We start from the raw sequence: 15,976 nt of genomic DNA, 5'->3' as shown, positions 1-15,976 counted from the left end.
ATCAGCACAGCATGCTTATAGACACACTCCATGAGCACTGCGTTAGTACACATGACTGATGGATGGTTAACACATGGATGACAGTCAGGGCTGTGCTCTTGGATTTTACTGCAGCATGTTATGGCCAGTTTTCTAATTGCCAAGCTCAAACGTTCTGGTATTTCACCTTTAGCTGTTGCATGGATGAAGAGTCATCACTGCAACGGCACTCAGCGAGTGTTCTTCAATGGCAGCTTTTCTGACAGTAAGAAAATATCATTTGGCGTTCCTCAGGGGAGTTGCTTGGGGCCACTTCAGTTTCACTTTCAGTTGTTATAATTTATTTACCATATACTGTCAAAAATAAAAAAAAAGTTGATGTAGTTGTGTATGTTGATGACTCATCTTTGTTTTGTGCCTCACCAACTTTAGTGGAGCTGAAAGAGAATCTCTATGTCCAGCTGTATACCCTTACTGAACGGGTGAAAATGAACAAATTAGAGCTGAGCATCGCCAAAACTGAATGTTATGTATTTGGTAGGTGGAATGTTCTCTCTCACACCGCTGTGATCACCTTGTCTATAGATCAGTTGAGCAGGTCACTAAAACCAAATTACTGGGTGATAAATAACTGACTGTCTTGGTCTGTCTCCAGGACAGGAAAGGACATTGAGACTTAATGGACGTCTGCATGAGATGCATAAACATCTATTCTTGCTAACTGTGGAGGCTGAATCAAAGTCTTCTGTCCTTCATGCAAGCTGTCATATGGAATAACACACCAGACTTGTGTTTTTGTCATGGTTACAGGACATGACAAGTGAGTGCAGGTCAGCCGATGAGCCTCGTCCTTGTACGAATGACATGACGAGAACAGTTCTGTACAAAGGTTCGTCAGTCTGGAACATGCTTCCTAATAACAGCAATAATGTCAAAAATATTGGTATTATAGACATTTTGGTACCTCTTCTCTATTTATTCTTTAGAGCTGTGTGTTTTTGATAATTTTTATTTTTCTTTCTGTCATGGGTTACCGCTGCAGGTTGCTTTATATATGGAGTTATTTCATATGTTTTCTGATCTTTATGCCTGGTTTAAACTGCATTTTTGCTCTTGTTGATACAATGTGATTTAATCTGCAGTTTTTGTTGTTGTGTCAATGAGGACTATCAGGAAGACTAGCCACCACTCTGTTGAAGCTAATCGGGTTCCTGTAAAGAATAAAGAAAGAATAAAGCTGGAATGTTCATGTGTCCATATGCTTTTGGCTATATGGTGAATTCATCATCATGAAATAATTAAAATCTATTGCTGTAATTATCACAATTTCTTTTCACAATGAAGAGAAAAATATCTATATGCTATAAAGTAGATTATATAATAACATTAAGCCAGTACACTTAAAAATCAAACCCAATTTAAAGATTGAAACAAAACATTTTTAGTCTGGTTTGAGTCAGTTTGTTAAATTATGGGGAAATTTTATTATTAAGATTCAACACTGAACTCAATGTGTTCAAACATTTTACATGAAATTTAATGTAATTTCTATAGTTTCATTTCTTAAAGAGAGATTTTGGCGAAGAATGTGGTTGTTCAGAGCACCTGCAGCACAGGTGTTCTGTGAAATCCAGGCTCGGATCAAATCCCCAAAAATCAAATGAAGCTGCTCATGATCAGACCACCACTCTGCTATCCTGATGTATGTTCGTCTCTAACACAGCAGCTAACTTTGTGACACTTCATTCAGCATGTATGACTACGACGCTTTGATTATGTAACACCACATAGGCTTTAAATGGGATGTCGAGTCTGCATGTGACTATCAACACTTAATGGTTTTAATATGCTTTCCTGGTCTAAAATTATGAACTATAATCCTCTCTCCACCCAAACACCTCGACAAATAGCAGCCTCTCAAGTCAAATCTTCTTACTTTAGATATCTCATCGGGATGTATTTTTAATCCTCCATCCTCCCACACTGTAGGCATGCTGGGAAATATTTGTTGTTTTTCCCTCAAGGCCCTCAAGTGGCCTTTACCCAGAGAGAACAGAGCAGATCCACCACAGTCCTTTGACGTGTTTTTATTAATTTCACTTTGACATCAGTACAGAGACCACATACTTTTTTTTTTCAGTTTTCTTTTTTTTTTTTTTCCTGCAACATCTTTCCCAAAGCTTCAAAAATCGGAACCAAAGTCATAGCTAATACAAAACAGAGCTGATGTTAGTGAACAACGTCTAGAACCCAGCAAAGAGTCAAAAGCAAAACGAGACTCACCAGAGACAAAAAAAAAAAAAGTCAAACACACTCCTGCCACACACTCCCATACGGATGAGAACACAGGGACAAACAGGAAAAGGAGAAAAGCAACATGCTGTGAGGGAACGGGATAAATGTATTGAGTTTTCCTCTTATTATATATTACACTCTAAAGAAATAAGCCCACTATGATTCTGAGAAGAAGTCATCTATTTAGCCTTGGTAGCACACTGACACAGGCGGCATGGCCTGTCCTGAACTAAAGTCCCATTTTACGGTACTGTGCATATGGAAAGCTATTTAACTTTTACAGCACAACACGTCTGAGGTGAGGTCAGTCTGACGGGTTCAGCTTGAAGGTAGCTGGGTGAACACGACAGTCTCAGTTCAACTCAAATCCAAAACGACGTCTCTACCTCCGGGGGCATCTGGCATGCAGAGATTTGCTTCATTGCATTCAGAGGACCCTTATTTTCACATTGAATTCAGTGTCTCAGACTTCTACTTCCAGTCCGTGCTGCTCACTGATCAGCTTCACTTGACACCGCATTCTACTGAAATGATGCTGCTGCTGATTTTTTTGAAAATGTAGTTGCTCAGTGGTGTGACGAGCACACGCGACACCCCATCCATCCCCGTGACATTGGCCTGGAGGTAGAGTTCTCAAAACCCTGTCCAATAAGGGTTTTCTTCTAATTTGGTTGAACTGACCCTTGAAATCAACTGAATTGATGTAAATCAAACATCTAATATACAAATGCGTTCCAGTAGTTTGAGTGAAAATAAGCATTTAGATGCAAACGACAACTTAGCCTTTTAAAGCTACAATATGCAACTTCTCCACATTCAAATAAATACAATGACCAGGATGCAGAACATGACAAACGGGAAGTATAGTAACATCAGAGTGTGTGTTCAGACCTGATCCCCCGTCACTCTGTCAGTCATCAACTTGAGTGCCAAACATTTGGGCCAGGTGAGGGGTGGGGCTAAGAGCTAGCACCCCCAACAGAAATGTGGTATATTTTGTCTTTAACACCCTTAGTCTGAATGAGACACCATGCACGAGGGGCTACATCTGTGAGGCAATCACAGTGAGACAAACACAGTGGAGGGCATGCAGGGGGAGGAATGTTCCACCAGAGAAAACATTCAGCAACACAGGCAGATATCTGAGGACGAGGAGTAGTAGTAGTTGTTGTTTGGGTAGTTACTGCATTGAGAATCAATGACAGGATGATCCTCCACTGTTGGCAATTCAGTATTCAGGGGACATTTATTCCGTGCAAACTTACTTTTGGGGCACAATGAAATGGACAGCAACACTAACACACTCGTCATTTCATTCCATTCTACATATTCATCCCTTAAAACAATGTGGAGATGCAGCAGTAGTGCTAACGTATGACTATGGTTTTTCACGGAGTTCAAAAAACACCACTGAAACAATCACGAGTAATAATCATATTAAACAAAAAGTCAGGGTAAAGAATATGATACAGCCTATATAAAGGGTGAGGATCTGTTTCCAGCTTACACTATGACATGCGCTTCATGGCAGTCAAAGAAAGAACGAAGTGACAAACGGAGCTCGACAAAAACCACTCTCCAAACTGTGTCCTTATTTCACAGCTACACTCTTTATTCAAATCTGAAGCCCCTCGCTTTGTTACACCTCTAATCTCACAAAGGCCTCTCAGGTCACCGCTGAGGTTTGCACAGTCTGAGATGTGCCACAAGACTGACTAAAGAATCACTTAAATGCTAAATTAATAAATTAATAAGCTTTCGTATCAATTCATTGTGATTTAATTGGGTGTGAAAAAGTGAAAAAAACTGAACTTTTTTTTTCCAGAGTTCTCTATTGAATCTCTGTTTTCAAAGCTCTGGAACAAACTACTCAGTGGACTTTATGCCAAATGATGATGGAGCACTGTAAAGGTCTGGATGTGTTCTGGTGGCACACCTCAGACAGTTCAGCAGTCGATCTCATTAAAACACCAACGGTTAGCTGGGAAGCCATTTGTGGATTTCAGGGTGTGAGAACACATCCTAGTGTATCTCTCAACTCAAACAATCAGGAATTATTTCTGAGGAGGCCTCGGACGGACCTCCACTTTAAAACCATGAAGCTCAATGACACTTAACATAAAACTCTTACAATGCTGTTGTCAAGTCAAAGCAGCCATCCTATGATTAATATCAATAATAGTAATAGGTAATGATGAGATTAATCAAAAATTTACAAGTGAATGTGAGACCTCAACACTTTGTGGCTTGAATAGGTGCAACAAAAGAAGTTAGGACTGCTGGAAGTGAGGGAACTTTCTTTTGATATAAAAAGCGAGGCTAACGTGTTCCATACAGCAGAGAGAGCCTGTACTTGTCTTAAGGTGTATATACATACAGAAAACTTTTCAAAAAATGCATCTGATCAAAAGAGGGTGAACTAGACCAAATTATCACAGCTGGTTCAGTGTTCCAATCCTTTTATTTCAACCTGCTCGTGGCTATAGAAAATAAAAGTTCAGTGCATTGCAGAAACGTACATACAGAAGTGCCTGTAAGGTGAATGGTAACAAACTCGATAACAGGCCAATCAGTAACAGCAAACCCATTACCAGCTTCTAAAAATGAACTCATATCTATCCATACAACAGCTGCAGAGAAAGAGACCAGGATCAGACTAGCCACAAAAACACCCAAAAGGTTGGTTTTACTTTTTTTTTTAACAGATTTTTTTTCCTCTCCTTTAATTTTTCCAGCTTAAATCATCTGTTTACCTTCAAAGAAATGTGAGGTTTAAAGTACAGACATTTGCTTTTTTGTGACATAACAGCCATCATCCACCCCCCCCCCCCGCTCACTGTACACGACGAAAACCAGGTCATAGATTCAGTCTAGTTCACTCGACCCTGCCTCCATTCCCCTGTGGCATGCCCACAGACAGTCGGGGTCCGCCGCGGTGTTACTTCACTTCCTCACTAGCGACGTGCTTCCTGTCTGCACAGGCACAGTTCTTTTTAACGCTTGCAAGTTAAGCTGCGCAGTAGTTTTACATTGAATATCGAGTAGCTCAGAGATTTTCTACCTAGCAAGGTTCAGTGTAGTAGGGTGCTGATGGAGTAGGGATGAGGAGTTAGACTGGGGGCAGGGCTTATCTGGAGAGGGGGAGGAGAAGGGGAAGGGGGACTGAAGATGGTGATGGAGATGAGGATGATGGTGACATGAGGGTTTCTAATTGGAGAGTTGATCATTCGGTTTTGCTGCGCTTCACAGCTCCGGGAAGTTTCTCTTGCAACCTGAGAGAGAGAAGACAAGCAGCTATTAATCTGGGAACTGTGAACTGGACTGGCGAATGAAAGATGATGACGTAGAACACACTCAGTATGGATGACTACGTTCACTTACTTGGCCATTGTGGTGTTTATCTGAGTGCGTGCCAGGTCGATGTACTGATCAATCTGGGTCTGGAAAGAGAGAAGGTGAGCATCAGCCTGGAAAAACAATTCGTTCTCATCACTGTGAAATCCTATTATCATTCCTGAGAGCGAGTGAGAGCTCGGGGCTGCAGCCATGAGCCACTTGGTCCCTGTTACACTGAAGTGCTGCGTGAGCATTTTCTGAAGAAAGTCATGGGAAGAGGAGCAGAGAGTTTGGTGACCTCAAAGCAAATCTCTGCTATTTTTTTTTTTGCTGATGATACAAAGTCTGTTGGTTCTATCACCATGTGAGCTCGAGCATGCACCGCGGTGGTCTGCAGCAGAGTTTAAAGAAAGAGAGTCAGCACCTTGGGTCATGGTGCTCTCAATGAAAATGGCCCCTTTGGGTCATTTGAGTTGCGAGTTTGAAGTATCTCAGGATGTTGTTCATGAGTGAGGGTACGATGGAGCCTGAGCTTTGTTAACAGGACGAGGAGCTCAAGAATGTGCGAAGAGCTAGCAGTGAAAACATTCCTTTATCACGCTGAGTTGAGGTGGTTCAGGCACATGGGGACGTCCCTGTGGAGGCAGACCCAGAGCACGCTGGAGGGGTTTTCTACCCTGTTTGGCCTGAGAATGCTTCGGATCCCCCAGAGGGAACTAACTCAAGAGCTAACTGGAGTGGTGTCCAGGCTGCTTTGCCAGGAGAAACCTCGTGTTTGTTTGAACCAGAAACTGTTAGCAGTAAGAAACAAAACAAAACCAAAAGTTTCAAGTTTCAGGAAGCCTTGGTGAATATAACCCCAGTGACTCTCATTTCACATCATGTGCATCAACACGATGATGACGTTCTCCCTCATTTGACCCAACAGTGGAGTGATGTCACATTCTCAGCAGCTGGACAGTGGACAGCAACAAGAGGGACACAGACAGCCTTCAGTGTCTGATGAAGACTGCAGTCATCCAGTGAGCTCACTGCTGACGGGTATGTTCTCATCACTGCTCTGAGGGAGACTGAGACTGAGTCAGTCATCAGATGCGTTCATCGTGACCCGGACCGAGGGTCCCTCTCTCACCTTGTTCTTCTCGTAGACCGGAGGCACAGCGAAGAGGAGGATGTCAGCTGGAGAACACAGACAGACACAAACAACATGCTGACTTAACATTTCAGGTACATTACATTCAGAAAACTTCAATAAACATGGCAGGCTTCATGTAGATGACCCACAGCTGGGCCAAGTGGACGGACTCTGACTGTGAAAGCACATGCAGCACAGTTCATTCGCTCTGCTGAGTTCTGTGCCGGGTGTCGTTTTACCACCATCTTTAAAAAGGTACATCAGCTAAATACTGTGGCAGCCCCGTCTGGACAGCAGGACCCCTCGTATCATATGACAGTGACTTCCTTTTGCTCCTGTCTGAGCGAGTGGTGAGTGCTTTGGAGGACAAATAAAATACTCTTCATGAAGACATAAATCATTAAATGATTTGCACTGAGTACTGACATCATATTTATTATGATCATTGTATTATCTGTACCTTTAAGATATGATGTTATTCTTTAAAGACAGTCTTTGAGCTGCTCCACCTTTTGAGCAATGGACAGAGACGGAGCAAAGCCTTCAGATGAAGTCAAAGTATTGGACCTCAGAGGAGGAAGCATTAGTGGGTGGTGTCCTAATGAGTCCATCCATCATGGGACAGCACAGTGTGGTTAGCTGTCTGTCCGACTCCTCATACACTCAGAGGCTACTTATAGCCCACTGTACTTCACTTGGACCACCAGACTAAAGGAGCATGGTGGCCTTCTGAGTGTCGTTTATAGGAGTTTACAGGAAAAAAGCAGCACAGGGAACTGTGGAGGGCTGAAAGAATGTCTAAAAATTCATAAAACTGTCTCTTAATGTGTGACTGAGAGGGGTTTTTTGTTAAAGGTTAAATTCAGAAATGTAAATTATTGAGAATGTGAGGGGTAAAAACAGAAACAGGCACTTTTTTCTGAAACATGGTGAATGTGAATGAGGTGTGGCTCTTGGCCTCCATGGTGCTCACCCAGGATGAGAATGGTGATTCCATTGAAGACAGCTCCAACGTAGGTGAACAGCCACATGACCACAGCCAGCTGGAGAGAACAACAAAGAAGCCCACAGGGCGAGGCAGAGGTGAAGCATTTCCATGACAACGTCCGACATTCACCTACACCGAGTTCACAGTCTACCTGATCCCTGGACACACGGACAACTCTCAAGTCATAATGCCCTTAGACAAGCTTATACATATATGTTAGGCATATTCATTCATTAATCATAACCTTGGATTTTGCAGTGAGGCAGGAGGAGGGCACCAAAATCCTGTTTATAAACACTTTTAGCATCAGGCTGATCAGTTGTGCTCTCAGGACTGTGCAGGTGTGGACAACCTCAGCTTGCTCCCTGTTTCTCCTGCTCATTTCGTTGCACCTGTTAGGGAGGGACAAGCTACACGTCTACCCTTGTCTGCACATAGACAAAAATGTAATCATACAGATTAAGCCAAAACACCTGTGTGGGTGTGAAGGGCCTTTAAAGGATCGACTGGGACTGAAGTTTCTGAACCTTTAAGAGCCTTGAGAGCAGGGCTGGGCGGTATGATGTGTCCACCAGTAGAGATTTGGCAACACCGTTTCCACTGCGGAGGACATCCCTTAAGACGTATGTCTCTGTCAGTCAGTGTCTGCACTGCTGCCCTGCTACACAGTGAGCAAGCGGACATGTTGATGACATCACAGTGTCGCTGCTTCTTAATCTTCTCTGTTTGCCACCCCTCCATAAACCAACCAGAGTATTTCCACTGACAGACAGACAAATGTGCTACATGAGTGAATCTCTGGACAGTGTCCACACCTGATTCTGTGGACATTGTCCAGAGTTCATATGAGAAAATGGCTTTAGTGTCTCTGCTACATATTCAGGGCGGGCAGCAATCCAGCTGCCTTGCAGGATCATGTGATCTGGGCATCATTGTTACCACATGATAATGCACCTCTATAACATCTCTGCTGTTCTCACTTAGAACCTTAAAGCTTCCATTTTGAAAGAGGGTGAAAGAAATAATCAAATGTGATGAAGTAGGGTTATTTTAAACAATTTCTCCATTGAATTTCCAGAACAGTTCTAATACCGTGACATGTACCTCCGCCCTACTCGAGCCTGTGATATGAGGTCCTTCCTTTGCTTTTCCACTGTACTTTAGAAACTGGGATGTTTTGGATACACGTCATTAAAAAGGCCACAGCGGGACTGTCCTCATTTTCGTGTGCTGTCTGGTCGGCCATAGAAGTAAGCCGCTGCAGGACAGACAATAGACCACGGCGCTGATACCATTATTGATTTTCCTTCATGTTTATGTAAACATCAAATCGAAGTTCAGATGCCAGTGTTGAATCACCTGCCCTTTAGCTCAAAATGCCGTCGAGCGCCCTTAACCCCTCAGTGTGCGTCACAGCACACGTTGTGATGGTTTTATTTGTTTATTGTCTTGTTTGCGTTTCCCATAATGACTTAGGATCTCCCTAGTACTTAAAAAAAAACCAAAACACTGTATGAAAACACTGATAACGCAGAAATCTCACAGGGATGGGCAAAGTGTAATCTTGTTAATCTTGGGTTTTTTCTCCAGCACCAGCTTGTTTCACTTTAAATTCATGGACTTCTCAGTATGTGTAGGTTACTGTGCTTCCGTATATGTGTGAATGTCTTTGTTAATATTCAACAGTATATGAGAACTATATTTTTCATGTGTAAGCAGTTAAACACATGCATAAAACTGCTCCACCTGATGGGTGCAGCTCAGGTGCTGATCTGCATCTTTCCTGTCATGCTGTCATGCTGTGAAGGCATCTCCTCACGGCCAGTACGGACAGGAGGAACGACGACACCAACCAGTGACTCCACGTACATATGGCATGTGCATACTGTACTGCTGTCAGCTCAACCTGAACTCTGTTATTACATCATAGTCCACGCCCACTGTGACCTAGAATAACCAAACCACAAACTGCTGCTCTAACTGAATTAGCACACACTGTTTTCTCGTCTTGCTCCTTTTTGCTTCATCCTGTAACCTTACAGATGTTTTTTTTCACTTTCAATATGACCGAACACTCTTGAAAAGTAAAATTTAGCTCTAATGTCAAACCTCCTTTCTTACTCGAACATCGTTTTAATTGAAACAGGAAGTCTTCCCAGCTGACTGCTTAATTATTGACCCACCTTTGTACATCACACTGAACCAGATGTGTTTCATGACAGCTGGACAAATGGTGTGACCTGATTTCCTTCTGTTGCTGTGTTGCGAGCTGCCTATTTGGGTTCTACTGTCCAGATAATCATCATTCAACAATATAATCAGAACTACTGGGGTTGACTTCACTGCTGGAGATCCGATTCTGGCTATAATTTGACTAATTTCCCCCCAGTGATGAGTTACTAATGTCTGATCAGGGCTGTGCACAGGCTGCACCCAGGAGTCTTCTTCCCATTATAATCCGACTAAATGAAGCTCAGGATGACAGTGGACAGCGACGGAGGGCTGGAGCTGCTCACCTTCAGGGAGTCCACAAGGTCCTCGACCAGGAAGAGGCGGCTCATCTGCTTCAGGGCTCGGTTGATGTAGGTCAGACTGGCGTCCACGTGCTTGCGGAAAGTCTCTGGGGGGATGCTGACATCCTTATCTATCAGCGCTCTGCAGAGAGGGAGGAGGAACAGAGGAAAGTGAGCACAAAATGAGGCTTAGTGTCCGAGCTAGAAGTGCTGCAGGAAAACACACGAGCAGAAGCAGCCTGAGGTGAAAGGCTTTGAGTAAACTAACAGGAGGCATCTTCAAAACACGTAGCACAAACTGACCATAATGATCTCTGCGAGGTTAACGGGGTTGTTGATCAAGACCGATGGTCAACGATTGGGCAAGTCCAGAGATTTCTTCCTTTCCAAACTCACTTTTCAGACCGTACTCTTGTGTTGAAACTGAAGCGGCTGTGTGTTGTTTCCAAACTGACAACTGAAGAAACTTCTTTCTTTGATTGCTCAACAAATACATGTCGTGATTTGGGAAATACTTCAGCTTTGCCATCTTTCCAATCGCTGTTAAGTTACTGAATGATTCTCTTTCAAATCTTGTCAGCAGCTCAAAGGGCACAAATCCTGCTTGTGAACTTGAAATACGCGCAGCACTTCGGCTAAAAAGAGAAAGTCAAAGTCACATAGCACAGAGTACGAGATGACTGTGTACTGATGGAATTGGTGCTGTGGAAGCGTACAACACACTGAATTTATCATGTAAGCCATTCAAGTCCAGGCGCTGTATTCAGAAAGATTCCTCATGCAAAGAGTTACTCTCAGTGACGCAATTATGACGCTTTTTAAGAATTCCTCCTTACAGTTAAGAGTAGATGCAGATAAAGATGGAAGTCAATCACAAAGCTTAGCCTTTAAGAGAGCTCCTGAGGTGAAAACAGCGGGGAGGAGGACTTTTAAGAGGCTTAAGAGTTTCTTCAGCAGAGGAGAAAGACAAAGACGCAGGAGAAATATCTCCAAACGCTGAATGACAATGAATTAATGAAAGGCTTCACTTTAGATCCTGCAGGGACGAGAGTGATCATAACACGTAGGTATTTGCCAACTGGAAAACTGCAGCAGTGTTGCAGTGACGACCTGCGTCTGTCACAACCTTCCATCAGCAGAGTGATCACACAAACATGGGTTCATACTGTGATGCAGTTTATCTCATTTCCTCTGGATGTTTGCACCTTGCAGGCTGGCAAAAAGACAGATGTGGACATAACAGCTTATCCGGTGTAGTTGGTGTCGCAGATACTTCTACAGGCTGGCCAACAATCACGGAAATTGATGAAAGCTGAGCCACGTATTAAAATTGGTTATTTAACTAACTATAAGCAATTTTAGGATGTTCCCTTGGACTATGGGAACTTCAGACAGTAATCTGTGAACAATATTATTAATGGCAAAAATAATAAACAGTTGAATCAATAATGACTTGAGAATGTTGTCATATAATTTGTTTTCCAGAGGTAGACAGCGATACATACCGGCTGCTCTATGGTTCAACTGTGCTATTCACTACATCAACAAGCATTTTCTCCTCTGAATTATTTGGCTCAGAGGTGGAATGAGCTATAAGGAGGACGTGGTGTTGTGCCTTTGAAGAGGAGCTGTGTACTGAACTCTGTGAAGCACTGCCCTGGGCTCTGGCTCCACCATAAAAGGTGTTCTAAAAATAAAAGCAGAAGAGGCAGAGGTTATATCAGGCAGCGCCATGCCTGACCTCTAACTCTCTCAAACTTGGTCTATAAAGCTGCTCGTGGTTTAATCGTTTACACGAGGCAATTCTTAAAAACATGTGGCAGCAGTGCAGCAACAGGACACGGCGTCCTGCAATGAGTTACATCTCAATCAATAATTTATCTTTTACATAATTCCAGGCGGACAGGTGGGATATTAAGTCTTTTCGTGGGTGGATGCTTTGTTCTGAAGTGCTGCAGACTTTGCAGCAGCATGTGCAAAGCATCTGAATGTGTGTCCAACAACATTTAGAGACACAGCTAGCATTCCGAATATTAATGCATCTGCTTTCGGCCTGCACGTGAGTCTCGGATCTTTACATTCAGAGGGAAAAAACGGCTTCAAAATGTTAAGATCTAGAACTTAATATGAGTTTAAAATCACAGTTTCCTACGTGGTGGTGTTTGGTGTTGCCATTTCAGTACTACATCTCCAACCAGCAAGGTTTTCTAATGTGAAACTTCAGGCTTCAAACATTTAGGGAGCACCATAGAATCAGGACTGTGCGTTAACTATTTTTGCACACAGCACTGGCGATACACATGCCGAAAGCACAGGCCACAAAATTGTAGCTCAAGTATAAAATGTCTGTTACCATCTAAAAACAACCACAAGGCGTGCAGTTCATCACTTACACAGGCATGTGACCGTCAGAGGACATTAATGTCACAAACTCCGTCCAAAACAGAACAAGAAATGCTTTCAGACAAACATTTTCTTGATTTGCCGTGATGGTAAATAGCAGGGACACCTCTCACTGTACAAAGCATCCATAATTTAAACCACACAGTATCATTCATATTGAATTCTAATGATCACACAGTACAATCTGTAAAGTCTTTTTGTTGTCTTATTAGTGGTTTACGCAAACATGAGAAGTGGTGTACAACTAAAACAACTTGAAAATACAGTGTCATTTACTCGTCTTCTAGCTCGGCTCGCTAGATATAAAGCAGGTGACACATCCGGCCTGTGAGATTTGTCTCTTCTGCCACCACGTTGCAGCACGTTCTGACCTGTTCAAATAGTAGAAAATGCCAGACTCATGTCCAGACAAGTATTTTAACACCATTTGAGACATGGGTGCTACTGCAGTCATCATCATTTCATCGCACTGGCGGTTTTTCTCTTAGCATGTGCTGCATATATGTTGCACTGCACAGCTACCTGAGAATAAACTGTTTAGAATTTCTGCTTGAAGAAGTTCAAAGATTGATACGGTGACCGATGCCAAAATAAAGCAGTACCGAATTCTGGGAAACCATCTGGACTTACTTGAAGGGGTGTCCATCGCTGGACTTCTGCACGGCCTGGACGACTGACTTGTAGATGCGGAAGGTGATGGTGACGCAGAGCAGGGCCAGCAGCAGGTAGGAGACCACGCTGATGATGCTGAAGGCTGCCAGCGACAGCAGCAGCAGCATGGACAGACCGAACACCAAGCCCGACTTCTTGGGGTCTCGCCAGTGGATCAGATCCTTGACTGCAGAGAGGTGGAGGAAGGGTGTTAGACTACTGGCTTGTTCTGAACTACAGACAACAATGTTTATAACTAAAATACAGGCTGCAGCCACTACATGAGATTATTTCTGAGTATACCAGTACAAATAGTTCGCAAGTGGTTGCTTTAATGGAAAGAAATACCAGTTTTGGCCTAGTAAAACTTGTAAAATCAGCCTGTGGGGGTAAATAAAGCCCCATAAATCCCTTTTGGCATCTGCAGCTGAGAACAACTGAGGAAGGCGCATTGCTGCAGATGCCTGTTTCATGTTTGTATGCTTGTCCTGTGAGGAGTCGTGCATGCAGAAATGATAGCCTCTATACATGGCAGTTGCGTAATGCTAGAAAGGGTTGGCACTCTCAGACTGCCACTCCTTCCCTCTGCGTGGGGAAAAGGGGGGGGTATCTAAAAAAGCCTTGTGTAAGTGGTGGAAAGACCACGTGGGCGATGCCTTAGGGACAGTTCGGGCCTCAGAGAGCCCTAGCTACTTTAATGGGAACATTATATAGGATCTTAACACACACACACACACGCACACAAGTGAAAACAGCTACAGCAAACTCGCAGCTTTTTAGTAGGACACATTCTCCCATTACACAGTCTGAAATGTTTAAAGCATAAACGACACTCTTAAAATGTTGTTTGCAATACAACATCCAAAAGATGAAGTGTATTGTTTTAGAAAGCTTAAATCCCATATTTTGAGCCCTTACAGCGCTGCTCTGACTGAAGTCTGAGGCCTCTGGGAATGCACAGGGAATTTTAATTCCTTTAGAAGTTTTCACGTTCCTGGCTCGGACTCTGCTTGGTACTGTGTCAGCGGTGTCTCATGCACAGTATGTAAATGTGAGTTAACAGAAGAAACACCTCCTAGAACACTGCAGCCCGGTACAACACCACGACTAAGCCTAGGAACTGACTGCATTCTCGGACAAACTACAAAAAAGCTTAAAATTGTGGGCTGCTTTAATGTTGCTATTGACACTTGGCTTGTAGGTGATCGACGCTGTAGCTTAATTTAGCTTCGGCACAACATAGCAGCCATCTGAAAACATTTCCCTCTTTCCATATTTTGCAGACTTACAAGTTTACGGTGCAGTCATACCAGTTTTTCCAACAGCTAAATTTCACAGTGAAATGGATTCATTTAAATAGATTTGTCATAAGAGGCAGTTCAATTCACAGAGTAGACGTTGAGCGTATTACAAGGTGTTAGGGTCAATTAATTCTTTGTATTATTTTATTGAAAATTATCTCCCCCCGTTGGCACTTTTACTTTGCCTTATGACCCCACCCGGAACTCTTTATAGGTAGGTATAGGAAGTGAGCCCAGGCAGGTGACCGCATTTGAGAAGAAATGCTAGCCACAGTCGGAAGCGATACAGTTTTTTTACCACGATCCAAGAAATAACGAATTGACCACTTCCAAAATAGGGTTGAAGCTTTTCGTTTACATTTACACTGACACACGCATACACCGCTGGATAAGATATTTTAGTTGTAGCCCTTTAGAAGGATAGCAGATCCCATTTTTGTTGGAATTAAGTTTAAGTTTGTTTGAATGTGCGTCCGAAATCTCCCTCGCCTGGCTCGCGTGGCGGCTTGATAGAAAGTAAGACAAGTTGGCGAAAGACAAGGAGACAGACTAAACAACTGACTGATTTAATGAAATGTAACATGCAAATTTGTGTCACTGACAGAGCGCTCTTAACAGAACTGACCTTTGAACAGACCGTAGGAGAACCCAAAGGACAGAAACTTTCCCTCACTTGTATGCTGTCCTTGCATCATAGTCCACTCCCTTTATGTTTTTCTCATGCCACCACTCATAGCATTTGATACAATTTCACATGTAGGTGGCGTTAAAAGATATGAAAAACTGCTGCTTGCTGTGACAGAATCTAATTTCCAGCTCTCTCAAGCATTTTCTTCAGGAAAGGCACATTCTAATTTGCAGGTATATTAATGTCTGCGACAGAATGTCTCATGCTTTCTGGTTCTGCCTTTTACTCCCTGGACTCTGGTCCCAAATATTTGATTGTTATTCATCGGTTTACAAAAGGTCTGTTCAACCAGATGACTTGCCATCTTTGGCCGCTCACAACCTGCTCTATGCTTTCCTGCAGCCATGCAACAGTCTTTGACACGCCATCATTTTTGCCAAAAGGCTCATTTTGAGGGACTGGAAATCACCCCCAGACCCCCGTCTTTTCAAAGATGGATGGCTGACAAGGTCTCAGCCATTCAGATGGAAAGACTCAGGCTCCTGAAAACTGATGCTTTGCCATCTGGAATCCATTTCTTGCTTATCTAGATGTGTATAGGGGAGAGAAGGTGGCTGGTCTAATTGGACTCTCATGGTCATTGTTTGAGATCTGTTTTAGAGCTCTTCTTAGTACTCGATACTGCCTGGACGCCTCTGTTATTGTTATTGTTGTTGCTGTTTATGTTTTTATGTTAACTTTTATTTT

General features: G+C 43.0%; 1 protein-coding gene across 3 annotated transcripts in view; it reads right to left on the bottom strand.

Moving 5' to 3' along the window:
* Positions 1-2,050: 2,050 nt before the first annotated feature.
* rtn3 (reticulon 3) overlaps positions 2,051-15,976 on the bottom strand; it is a 33,354-nt gene continuing 19,428 nt past the window's right edge. For all 3 annotated transcript variants that reach the window (XM_076724541.1, XM_076724543.1, XM_076724542.1), the window contains 6 exons: positions 13,280-13,487; positions 10,250-10,388; positions 7,719-7,788; positions 6,743-6,789; positions 5,656-5,714; positions 2,051-5,546 (listed from right to left, as the gene is read on the bottom strand). In XM_076724541.1, coding sequence (XP_076580656.1) covers positions 5,498-5,546; positions 5,656-5,714; positions 6,743-6,789; positions 7,719-7,788; positions 10,250-10,388; positions 13,280-13,487 — 572 coding nt within the window. In that variant the 3' untranslated portion in view covers positions 2,051-5,497. The remainder of the gene's footprint in view (positions 5,547-5,655; positions 5,715-6,742; positions 6,790-7,718; positions 7,789-10,249; positions 10,389-13,279; positions 13,488-15,976) is intronic.

This window comes from Chaetodon auriga, chromosome 24 (assembly GCF_051107435.1).
Source record: "Chaetodon auriga isolate fChaAug3 chromosome 24, fChaAug3.hap1, whole genome shotgun sequence".
Lineage (NCBI taxonomy): Eukaryota > Metazoa > Chordata > Actinopteri > Chaetodontiformes > Chaetodontidae > Chaetodon > Chaetodon auriga.
Note: the sequence above shows the minus strand (reverse complement) of the source record. Positions and strands in the feature narration are given on the sequence as shown.